At 36.5% G+C, this 12,502-nt stretch overlaps 1 protein-coding gene across 4 annotated transcripts in view; it reads right to left on the reverse strand.

Moving 5' to 3' along the window:
* Positions 1 to 2,983: 2,983 nt before the first annotated feature.
* TMEM161B (transmembrane protein 161B) overlaps positions 2,984 to 12,502 on the reverse strand; it is a 42,367-nt gene continuing 32,848 nt past the window's right edge. For all 4 annotated transcript variants that reach the window (XM_017812709.1, XM_017812711.1, XM_017812708.1 and 1 more), the window contains one exon: positions 2,984 to 11,734. In XM_017812709.1, coding sequence (XP_017668198.1) covers positions 11,457 to 11,734 — 278 coding nt within the window. In that variant the 3' untranslated portion in view covers positions 2,984 to 11,456. The remainder of the gene's footprint in view (positions 11,735 to 12,502) is intronic.

A 12,502-nucleotide genomic window follows, 5' to 3' on the forward strand; every position in this document is an offset into this window, starting at 1 on the left:
AGGTGAAACCACGACAGCTACATAAAAGCCAGCGTTACAAAGCTGTTGCAAAACAATAAGCAAAGTTAATTGTGATATACATTAACAGGGCTGTCCAATTAAAATGTGGGAGATGATCATCTGGGAGGTGAGCACACAGTAGTAGTCTGTCTAAATATACAAAGGGTGAGTAATAATTGTGTAAATCTGTAATTACAGATAGATGTGGGAGCATATGTGCCTGATGTCCCTCTTTGTTGGGGAGGAGGACACGAGTATAGGATGCAGAGAGAGATGGTAAATGTTCCTGGGCTGGCTGGCCTGATGCATCCAAGGGGGACATAGGAAGCACCTGTGGAGGTTGACCCAATGAAAACAACTCTCTGCAGCTAAAAACTGTGTTCAATGGAGTTCAATTCAGCGGCATTTAGAAAAAGAATTTTAAGAGAAAGTTTTCCTTTCTAAAATATCATTATGCCTCTAGACAGATAGAACATTCCCATTTCCTCAGTTTATATTTTGTTATTTTCAAATCTACAATTTTTTGTATTTTACAATCTTTTTCCACTACAATTTTCTTAAATCATTAAAACCAATGCAAATAAAAAAACGTCTACACATAGTTTGTGTCAAATTTTTAATGTGGGAAACCAGTCACAGCACTGCCAATCCAAAAGTACCAAAATTCCAGTCCCTAGAATAAAACTGAATTAAACAGTAGTCTAGTTGTGGGTCCCCTGGTTCCTTTAGTTTTTGTTAATTGCCCTTGTATTGAGAGCAACAACTTGCTCACCCACCACACCTTATACAGAGGATGCATGAAGACTACCCTCAAAAAAAATTCAGTTTCAAGCTGAAATGCAAATAGTGACAGCTCTGTTAAAACAATACTTTCTACTATCGTAATTTATCTAATATCAGGTTCCAATCTCTGGTTCTTGTTCTGTCTTCCTCTAAGATTAGAGTCCTCCTCAATGCAGGTTTTTTTTCCATGTTAAGGTACTTTAACCTCTGAATTTTCCCTTGATAACTTTGCAGAGGTTTTTTTTACATTTCAAATTAAAATAATTTTTTCTAGTCCTTAAGTGCTCCACAGTTTTCCCAGGTTTTCACATGAAAAAGAACACACACCACCACATAGTTTTATGGCATTGGTCCTGTATGTCCTGCACTACACATCATCTCCAATCTGCCCCTTTATTTTTTAATGAGCGACATTCACTCCTCATATCCCAGAAGGATTCCAGCAGTGTGCACTGAACTAACAGAGAATCACGTTGTGCTTTCCTGTGGCAAACAAATCTCTGTCTGGAACTGCTTTCTGTATCTTTCATTCTGTAAATTGTAGCCCAAATTCCTTGACATTTTATTCAGCTGTTGTCCCTCCCTGTGCCCCCTTCCCCAATTCTGTGAGCTCATGCTGTCTGTGAAATGGCAACAACAGCTTAATCCCACTCCAAGAACACCAGGAGAGGGAAACTGGCAAATGGGACAAGATACAGATGTTCGGGCTGAAGATTTTCGTATTTCACTCTTCTTGTCAGGCTGATACCAAAACGTGTGCTCACTCAAAGAAGAAAACTGGATTTTATAACCAAAACTTGCAAGTTTTTCCTATTCACAATATAATCCAAATGAATGGGAAGCAACTGGACAACTAGGACACCAGCCTAAATCCAACTAAGAGCCTGAATTCTTTTAGTTTCTGACATGCACAACTGCTACATACTATAACCCCTAATTCTATAAAAATGAGCATTTCAGGAAATCACAGAAGTTCTACACTTGTTGAAAAGCTGCTTTCAGATTTGACAGATGAGAGGAACATGACAGGGCTTGGTTATTCAGAACCACTGAAAGCAGCTTGTGAACCTCATAATTCAGAGAAGGATGCTTTATTTTCTTGACTGCTTTAAAGAGAGACAGATTGTAGAGTGGCTCTCATTTCACAAACTAAAAAGTTGACCTTCCCCAGGACCCAACAGGATTGCAAAACACTAACCCTCAGTTCTAAAATAAGTATAACAAATTACTTTCTATTTCTTAATGCAGATTTAGAATGAATACTCCTCCAAAGATCGCCAAGTCTCCGCTGCATCCATTTTCCAGTCCCCCAGGTAATAGCCTGTTAAGGAGGCAAGAAACAATAACTGTATTGTACCTGTGAAAATTCTTCATAAAATCCAAATCAAACCAGCAACAACTTCAAGATTTTCTCAGCCCTGACTAGACCAGCCAGCACAGGACAGGTACAAGATGCTTGTCCTCTTAGCTGGAGTACACTTCCAGGCCTTCCTCTACATATTCTGATAAAGCAAACATTTCAAAAAATTGGGTAGTTCCTAGGCTATTGCAGTGAATCATGCATGCTTGTACTTGACAGCTGAGATCAGTTTTGTTGGTTTTCCTTGCTGAAGACCTTTTAAATCATTACAACCCTTGAAATCCAAGGTTTGCTTTCATTCCAGGAGCACACTGCCAAGGTTTTCACCATTTCTTTTTGAGCTAAACAACCATTCTACTGTAAAGTCCCGGGGACTGTAGAGCCTAAGGGCAGCCTTAAGCTTCAGGATGCACAGAGAAAACAGAAGTCTGAGCTGGCTTCTGAGACACAGATCTCCCACCAGAGCTGTTACCTTCTTCTTAACCATGATTATAAACTTACCCTGTTATCTGAGGCTGATCACTTTCAGGAGGAGGACCCACAGTTCAAATGCATTGAACACTTTCAAATCCCCACCCAAACAATTAAGACTAGCTCTTCTGAGGACTGTGGGACATTTACAATCTCAGCAACAGGACTGACGCCTGTAACTGAAAGGGTCTTTGGTTTTAGGTTAAAGGAAGACGTTTTCTCAAGGAATTTTTCTTCCAGTGCTGCACTATCTGAGCAATGTCGGCATCATTCATCTGCATGTGCTGCACACATGGAAAGAAAATGCATGCATAATCAAATGTTATATTCCAAAAATAATAAAAAAACCCAAACACATAAGTTATGTTATTAAACATAGTCCTTCTTAGTATTGTTAGGATGAAACACATAGAAGAGACCATGTAATGTTTTTAAACACATTTCTTTTTGTAAGAAGCAAATACAATCCCTTTCTAAGTGATCTGTTAGGAAGGGTGACAGTCAAGAAGAAAAGTGACAAATCTGTTGAGTGTACTGGGAAACTCAGAATTTCTTCCACTCACCATGGTGTATAGTCAATCTTTTCCCCAGAAACTGTTCCCAAATTTAGACTGTGAAATACTCAAAAATGAAAACATTCATATGAAATCTGTAAGTGGTTCCTTGAGGGTTGACTGCTGTTCACATGATACTAGAAAATTGTTTATTCTGCTGCATCCCAAACATGAAGAGGATAAATGGTCTACTCAATTATTTCTAAAAGAAGCAAACAACTTCGACTAGTAGAGAAACTGATAAAAAGCCTGTTATCACATGCTCTTTGGAGATTTTGCAAAAGTTGATAAAAAGTAGCATATATCACACAAAATAGGGAAAAAAAATCACACTGATAGACAATAAACATTTATTGATCTTTGGCTTTAGAAACTGTCCTATTTTGGATATGGGAAATACTATATAAAATAATGGAAGGGGTTTTTTCAACCTAAAGTACTGTAAAACAGTCTTTTACAGTGCACAAGTGCAAGGCATGCAGAGTACAAGTAGGGATACTAAAACACTATATGAGTATCACTGCAGTAGACATTAAATGTCCAACATGGATCAATGCTTTGCAAAGGCAAGCAAGTTGATGGGGCCAGTTGATATACAGCAGATATCACAGTTTCTTGTAGATTTGCTGTGGTATTAACATTAACAACTAATAGATATAAAATTAATTTTAATAATGTGTGCATTATAAAAGCAAAGTTAAACTATAACATTTCGGCAAAATTAGTAGGGAGTAAGAAAGTATAACCTTGCTTCAACTTTGCAAAACTGACTGTTGTTAAAGGAATTTAGGCATTTAGACGACAAACCAATCCTTACTATTTTCACATTTATACAAAATGCTGCCTGAGCAAGACAAAATCAGCTTCTTAAATGCTCTACAGAAAAAAAGTAATGTAACTTTTTATAAATAGTGTAAGGAAATGTTTAGCAAGCTTACTAGAGTAAGTTTTCCCCAACAGTGTACTACATACAGTATGGATTGCTACAGCCACATTTTAGAGCTAAAAGCTCAACATGCTGTTTTAAGCCTTTCTTGGAAAAAGGCCTCCTTTGGTAGATTTGAATCAGCAACACCATCTCAACTTACAAGCACTTCACATCTAAAATGCATAATTAACTCAGGAGCAGGCACCTGCTGTTTCCTCACTTGTTTAATTTTCCTGCTGCACCAGAGCAGGCAGGTTTCACCTACAGCTCTTGCGCTGTTGGAGATGGAGAAGCAGTGGAAAGTATGGTTTCCCTATTCAATACCCTAACAGCATTCTACAAAACGGTACAAGGTGTAACTTTCTGGAGCTGATTTGCTTGGTGTCAGCCAGCCATACTACATTCAGTACTCTTTGTGCTCTGAATCTATAGGGACTCAGTGAACTTCAGTGTAGCCTTTCTGAGCTCAAGCAGAACAACTTACCTGGAGGAAGTCACCCATGTGCCTGCACAACTGGGGTATAATTATAATTAACACCCAGGGTGTCACTAAAAAACTTGGTAAATCAACCTTTCAGAATCTTGTAAATCCTTTCTCAATCATAAAACCAGAAACACAATGCAGAGGTGGCAGCAGGGTGTTAAATTACCAGTTAGGTATGGGCAAAGCTGTTAGATTACCATTTAAGTAACAGGAATGAAAAAGATTTCTTCAAAATCTTCTTTGCCTCCAATGTGTAATAACTCAAAACCACACATGGACATTACATATGCCAAAAACTGTATGAAAACAATAATTTCACAGCAAACCACATTTTGAGGGCTAGCAGAATCAACCATGATTAGGCACTTTACAGTGTACAAAAAGAATGCAATGTTACTGGAGGTTGTTTATTATTTGTAGTAATTGTACCTAAGTATTATCCATGCCACAAAAAACAAAACCAAAAAACCTCAAGTGAAAAGAGAGCTTTTCCAACATGTGCTGCACTCTCCTGTTTGCAGATCCTGATAAACCTCTAAAAGCATAGGAGGCAAGTTGTTTTGAAACAGCAGGTAATGCAACACCAGATCAATACAAAGCAAATGCCACTTGACACCATCTTCACTGTGAAGCATGACAGTCTTAGTACTTGTAAAGCTGTAACTATAAAAATCATATTTTAACAGTAATGTAGCAATAAGAGGAAGCTAGAATTTACATAAATAACAGAGTCTTTCCCATTTGTCAAATGTTGAAATGAAGGGAGGGGAGTCTTTTCATCTTAGGTTTGTTGTAGAGTAGAAAGTATTATGAGCTTTTCACTTAAAGACAAAAAAAAATACTATTAACAGAACAATAACACTTAATTTGTGTGTTCCCAGCAACAAAGATACATATTTAAAGTAAAATATTTACAACTTGGAGGATGTTCCCTGTGCAATTTATAACAAGTCTACCTTATGAGAAATCTTTACATCAATATTTGCTCACATAAATGGGAAGACTGAAACATTAGACAGTTTCTTGTAATTGCTTTTACAGAGTATTTCTCCATGTATATTCCTCCTAGAAAACCTTACATACTGAAAATGTGCACGACTGTTAACAATGGGAAAAGGAATGACCAAAGACAGAAAAAATAAAAACTGTTTGTTGGCACATCATGACATGGGTATGAACTACCTGGGTAGTTATGAAATACAATTTTTGGTGCATTTTTCTTCATCCCAGGATTTTATAAAAAGACTACAAATATGCATTCTTGAAGCTTAGAACATATATGGGAGGGAGAGTTACTATGAACAGAGGAAAAGAGAACAAGGTTGACTTTAACGACAAGAATTTTAAGCCAGGTTTTAAAATTACTTTGCAGCATTACAAAATAGTAATGACCTACCATTAAGGAGTTTGTAAAAAGCTACTCAAAACTCTACTGAGATGTGTATTTTATAAACAGCAGTCATATGGATAGCACGCTGATGACAGAAATGCTGCAAATATAAATCAGGGTTTTTGACTGATGTGTGATCATATGGAGAAGTTTGGTATTTACAGGTGGATTTTGCACTTCAATATAAAACTGCATACTTGTGAATACTTCAGTCTGGACATCAAGTTTAAAAAAAAATTAGTGTAGAAGTGTTTGACTTCTAGTTGCAGGCACTGATATTAATTTAAAAAATGAAAGTATGATCCATGGTATTAGGATTAAAAATAATTTTCATTAAAAACGCCATTGAAATCAAAGTTATAAAAATACTTACACACTGGCATGCAAAATAACATCCAGTGCAGTATTATTCTCCTGGCAGTCCACAGTGAGAGACTGAAAAAAGTTAAGTGCAGCATATACAGATGTCAGTAAAAGCAGCCTGGAAATAATATCTTGGCCTCACGATCTCACCCAGAGGAGAAAAACCTCTCAGTTTAATATTCAGGAGTGGAGAAAAGACATACCATCCACCTCATTGCATGTGCTGCACAAGTCACAAAGCATGGCAGACTTTCCAAAAAAAGCACTTGCACAAAAATCACTTCAAAGCACAGACTCGCCATGCTGCATCAGCCTGCTTAACAAGATCAGACATTTGACCTCAGAAACTTGTTGCCTAGATGCTCTCTAGAGTAAATATCAGTGAGGTCAAAATATTGTTCTTAGCTTGGCATTTGGGACTTAGGCTGCAGATGCTAAAAATAACAGTCTTACTCATAATGGTAAAGATTCACATTTAATATTTGATTTAGGATACAAGTAACCTGCTGTTGCCTTCCTCCATTAGATTTTGCTAAGCCATTATAGAAAGATATCCCCAAGAGAACATATAATTTTCTTTGGCCTCATTCTCATTCAAGGTTTCTGTTTCCTCTGTGCACTTAAACCTTAACTAAAACTATATAGTAACTTTATATTGACAAAATTAACTGTTGGGTTAAGTCCGGGAGGGGAGGGGTTGTGTCTATCATGCACATTGTGTCACGTGATAAAGCATGAAGCATAGTATTTAAAAACTGATCAAAATCTTCTCTGTGGAAAGCATAGACTTTTGAGAATAAAGAGGCATAAGGCCTTTTACCTTGTAGAGTCTTCTGACAGCTTTAAGATCACATCTTAAATTTTTTATGTGATACATCCAAGACCCCTATTACCACTTAGCTGTAGTTACTGCAACCAAGTACAACACTTTTAATTGTTCCTTTGAAGTTAGCTGAAATTTCTGTACTTGCTAACCTTTACACAGAGTGAGGTTATGCAACGTAATTGTTGTGCTGATGTATCTTCGTGGCATTTTTGTCCACAGGCAAATTTGACTTCACATCCCAAGGAAGAATCCACCATCTTGCAGTACTTGTGACTCAAAGGAGGAGAACAACTGCCACAGAAATTAATTTTCTCTAAGTACATTGCTCTGTACAACGATGTTCTCTTGTACTGATATAACCTGTTTTTCCCTGTTATTTAATCTGCTGATTCTTATGCAAGAGAATTCTGGAAGAGGAAAAAACTGTGCAGCTAAAGAGACCTCAAAAACTGGCAAATCCTACAGTTTGAGAAGGTATCAAAAGAGGACAAGTCCTGCCTAAAAACCTCACCTACAAAGTGGAAGAATAGACTTGCTATAATTTATTCTCCTTTTTCTAATCAAATTCTTTTAGCTCAGAAATAGCCCAAGTGTTAGATCTGGACCTCCCTGAGCTTGCCGGAAGACTTGGATTTATCACTATCTTAACACTTTGTCTACAGGGACCTACTTTAAAAAAGTGCAGTATTTAAATAATCGCTAATGAGTTTGTTCATATTTCACCTGGAATTCAAAGTTATATAACCTATTTAAAGGAACTAATCCTTCAAAAATAGCTTAATTTAAACCAAAACAACAGACGTCAAAATACAATACCAAACTAAATTTAGCCTAGTTTGTTCTGAGCAGGGACATGGGGAAAGCACTGTAGATCAGAAACAGAAGTCAAGCTAACAAGTCACATCCCTGAGAGAGGGAGGCGTGACCTGAAGAAAGAGACAAATATGGATTATTTGCCAAAGGCACATTTCAGCCTTAAATCTCTCAGAAATGAAGGGAGACCTTGCTGCAACCTTCCAGTACTAAACAGGGCTTATAAAAAAACAGGGAGAACAACTTTTTACACAGGCAGAGTGTGATAGGAAAAGGGGAAATAGTTTTAAACTAAAAGATGGGAGATTTAGATTAGGTATTAGGTAGAAACTCTTCCCTGTGATGGTGGTGAGGTACTGGCACAGGTTCACCAGAGAAGCAGTGGATGCCCCATCCTTGGAAGTGTTCAAGACCAAGTTCGATGAGGCTTGGAGCAACCTGGTCTGGTCCCATTGCCCATGGCAGGGGATTTGGAATGAAATGACCCTTAAGGTCCATTCCAACCCAAACCATTCTAGAATTCTATGATTAAGCATTGGCCAAAAAGCAAGATAAAATGTGTAAGAAACCTGAATAAAAACTACCAAGCTTTCAGTACTGTTTTACTTGTTTTTCCACTTTTGCAAGATGCTTTCCCTTCACTCCCAGGTGCTGGTAAAGGCCTCCATGAAAAAAAAAAGAAAGAATTTGTTAGCTGCTCTTTTCAAAGAACTTACTAAAGAAGTGGGCAGATACTCCTTTGAACCTTACATAATATACATGGAAGTCAAGACTATTAAAGTAACAACCCCAAAAGACATTTTTGTGTATATATCATAACTGCTCAAAACCTTAGCAATACAGGCCCTCTAGTTTCACTGTCACTTCACATTTTACTGCCATATTTTAGTTTTTCATAAGCGTCCTGGACTCATCTAAGGATTAAATGGATCCAATGAGAGACTATCTCCCACTCAGATCAGACTGCTAACCAGAAGGTCAACCACTCAGTTCTGCAGAACAATGGAACAGCAATGGCTAGAAGCATTGATCTTAATGTTAGCAACATCCAGGTGCCTATTTTTCATTGTGATCAGTGTGACGTCTGAATAGCAAGACAGCATGAGCTCTTAGCAAAAGCTCTGTGAAGCTCAGCTACATGATCCACTCATTGCCTTTGCTGAATTCAATACTATATAACTACAGTTCACTTGTGCTTATAAGCTTGAAGAATAAATAACTATGCCAAAAGAAATTCTGATGTTTAACATTATTTTAGAGTATTCTCCATTATCCAGAATTTACTCCTTCAGATTGCAACAACAGGTTATATCTCCTACATAGTGAGAGTCTTCAGCCAAGTTTACTATCCCAACCAAACTGCACTATATTGTTTTATCTTCCTGAACAAAGGATTAGCATTGAACACCTAACTCTAACTCAAAAGCTGGTCTTGTTAATTCTATTAGTAATGATATATCTTGAACTAATAAGAAAGTCCAGGATTGCTGGACCTGTCATATTTTGTAATTCTATTGTTCATCTGAAAGATACTTCCTAAGAATGTTTTAAGATCTGAATCTATAAAATCAAATATTATTCTTTAGGCCAATTCACAGTTAAGCCTTTGTCCTCGTTAGTTACGAAAAGCTGGTGTGAAAACAACAAAGCTTGCAGCACCAGTCACATTGAAATACTACACTGAACTAAAACCAGTAGCATCATGCAAGGTGTTCTCAGACATCCCCAACGCATGCGGCAGGTATTGGCTGGTTTACACAAATCTTCCCCCAGTATCACTAAATGCAATTTAATAAACTAATAAATAACTTAAAAGGCATTCAACACAGTAAGATAGTTCATCACCAGCTTAAATTCTTGATTTTCTGCATTCATTGAGTTTGTTTTCCCATATGGTAGGTTTGCTACATATTAAATATTTAGTTAAGCTTTTCCATTTATAAATGATTATTATATGCAAAAGCTGTACACAAATTTAAGAGAAAAAGAACAGTAAAATAAAAACAGCTAGTATTAGTTAAAAAACCCACTGACCTCTGCAAAGTGTAATATTAACTGTTTAAAAAAGCTACTGCATATAAATCCCCATTCTGTTTTGCAATTACACAAAACATCTGAAAAACTGTCAATGGTTTTATACTTGGAATTTATCCCTCCACTTAAGCAAAACTTGTAAAGTTGATGCTTTTCTTCTCCTTACTATATAGCTGTTTTATTATACAGAAAATCTATTTCTGGAGCCAAGATCTATTAACTCTTATTATATGGCCAAGTTAAGACAGATTAAAGTGGCAAAAGATGATGATCTGACAGAGCAGAAACTTCAAGATTAACAGTTTAAGCAATCTTTTCTTCCAAGACAGTGAAAGTTCTTTAGTATAGCTGAGTACCTCTGAAGAGGCACCAAAAACAAATAGCCCTTTCAACTCAACTTTCAAAAAAAAATTTAATTTTCATTTCAAAAGGGATCTTGAAATTACTAGATACACATATATCCCTCTCCCACGGCCCTGTAAGATACATTCAGTAATTTAAAATAAGATTCCATATTTTATAACGTCATATATATTATATATTTAATATATAATATATATTTATATGCACATAACACATATACATACACTCTCAGTCAGCAGGATTAAACTGTTTTGTTTTGAAATGTTTGATTGTTGTCACTAATTATTTTCTATTATTTTGTGCATTCAATAGAATTTATCTACTACCTCAAAAGAAGAAATTTAAAAGATCCAGATGGAATCTGTGGATCAATATTAGCACCAATACAGATGGCCATTACTCCAAAATGACTGCAGGGACTGAAATAATATATTTGTTATAACTCTCTTCTTACTGCACAAGCACTCCTGCAAAATATGTAGGCAGCAATACCTGTCAGGTACGTACATAACTCCTGTTAAATTTAAATTTTATACAACTTTCCTTACTGTAATATACAGTAACTCTCCTGTCCTGTTGGATTATTTCATTTTCCATGGAGAAAAGTGATCAATAGCTATCCAACAGAATTATTTTTTTAAATCCCCTCTTTCTCCTTTCATAGTATGGCTCAGTTTCAAGACTTAAAACGATAGGCAGCCACCATCACTATAACCAGTACCCTTTGAACGCAGTTCAGTCACTGACTTTGATGTGTAAAACACAAATTTTTGAGGCTGGCTTGCTGTTTATGGAAACCAAGATACTCAGAGGTCGCATTTTTTCAGCATGCTTACCACCATCTATCACACAATAATGTCAGTCAGTCCCAATACTATAATTCAATTAGTTACCTACCATTTGGGTAACAAAAATAACAAACCCAGTTGTGATTTTAAACATTTTACAATTATTCACCCTGAGAACACAGAGGAAGTGCTTAAAAATAATTATGATATGTTTTCTCTTCATATATAGTTTTCTCTTCATCTCCTCTTGGGTACCTGGGTTTGTATTGACCTCACACTTGCTTTGTCAGTTGACTTGTTCATGCCACAGTCAGGTACTGGTGATAGAAGAGCCCAAAAAGGCTTGTAGAAAAGAGGCAAGCAGCAATCCACCAGGTGAGGAAAGACAGGAGTCCCCGGAACAGGAGAGGAGTGAAAATATTCTTTAGACTTCCCAAAGCTGTGGTTATTTGTACTACTGTTACTTTCATCTTTCCATCAGCAGGTGGAAACTCAGAAGAAATAGAACTGGGAAGCAGACTCTTTTCTACTGGAGTGTCAGAATTCAGTTCTGAATAGATGCCCCAAGAATAATTACCTGTCAAAAACAAACAAGTAACAGATTTTTGTAAAATTAAGTTCTACTACTTCTATCTACTACTCCACAGATCATTTCAGATATATTTTGAACACACACATAAAAATGTTAACTTTTTATAACTTAGTAAATACTAACTGTATTCATCTGCATGGTTTCCTGATCATACCAGAAGCTACTGGGGTAGGATTCACCTTTCCTTTTTGCCTCCTGACCTCTACATGCAATATAGCTGCCTTGGGACCCCTGTCAGTTCTGGGTACAATTCATCTCACCAGATGTAGATGCCTACTCCAGAACAGAACGAATCACAGCCTAATAAAGCCTATATCATTCCATTACCTTTTTGCAATAAAGAATGCCATGACTGCATGGCAGTTATCTCTCACAAGAAAAAAGGAAAAAAAAATATCAAACTGGAGTGACTTCACATCTCCCAGTAATTAAATGAACACCATATTTTATAATTCTCATTCAAAAAGCCTACTAAAGATAAAAAAGCTGAAAAAAATCCTTTAAGGTATGTTCATGAAGTTAAATCAACAATGTTTTATACAGCTCACTTATAGAATACTTCTTGAAAGATAAATATTTCAACAGAAGTAAACAGCTTAGTTGGTTGTATTACACAATTTCTCAGAAACAAATTGAAAGATATCAAAAGCAGCAATGAAGAAAACTGGTTTAAAGCCACACATGAATGTTTTAAAGAGCAGGAAACTACAATGTGTTTCTGTATTTCAAATTCTACCCATACATTCTGACTCT

The sequence above is a fragment of the Lepidothrix coronata genome, unplaced genomic scaffold (genome assembly GCF_001604755.1).
Source record: "Lepidothrix coronata isolate B3197 unplaced genomic scaffold, Lepidothrix_coronata-1.0 Scaffold37, whole genome shotgun sequence".
Classification (NCBI taxonomy): Eukaryota; Metazoa; Chordata; class Aves; order Passeriformes; family Pipridae; genus Lepidothrix; species Lepidothrix coronata.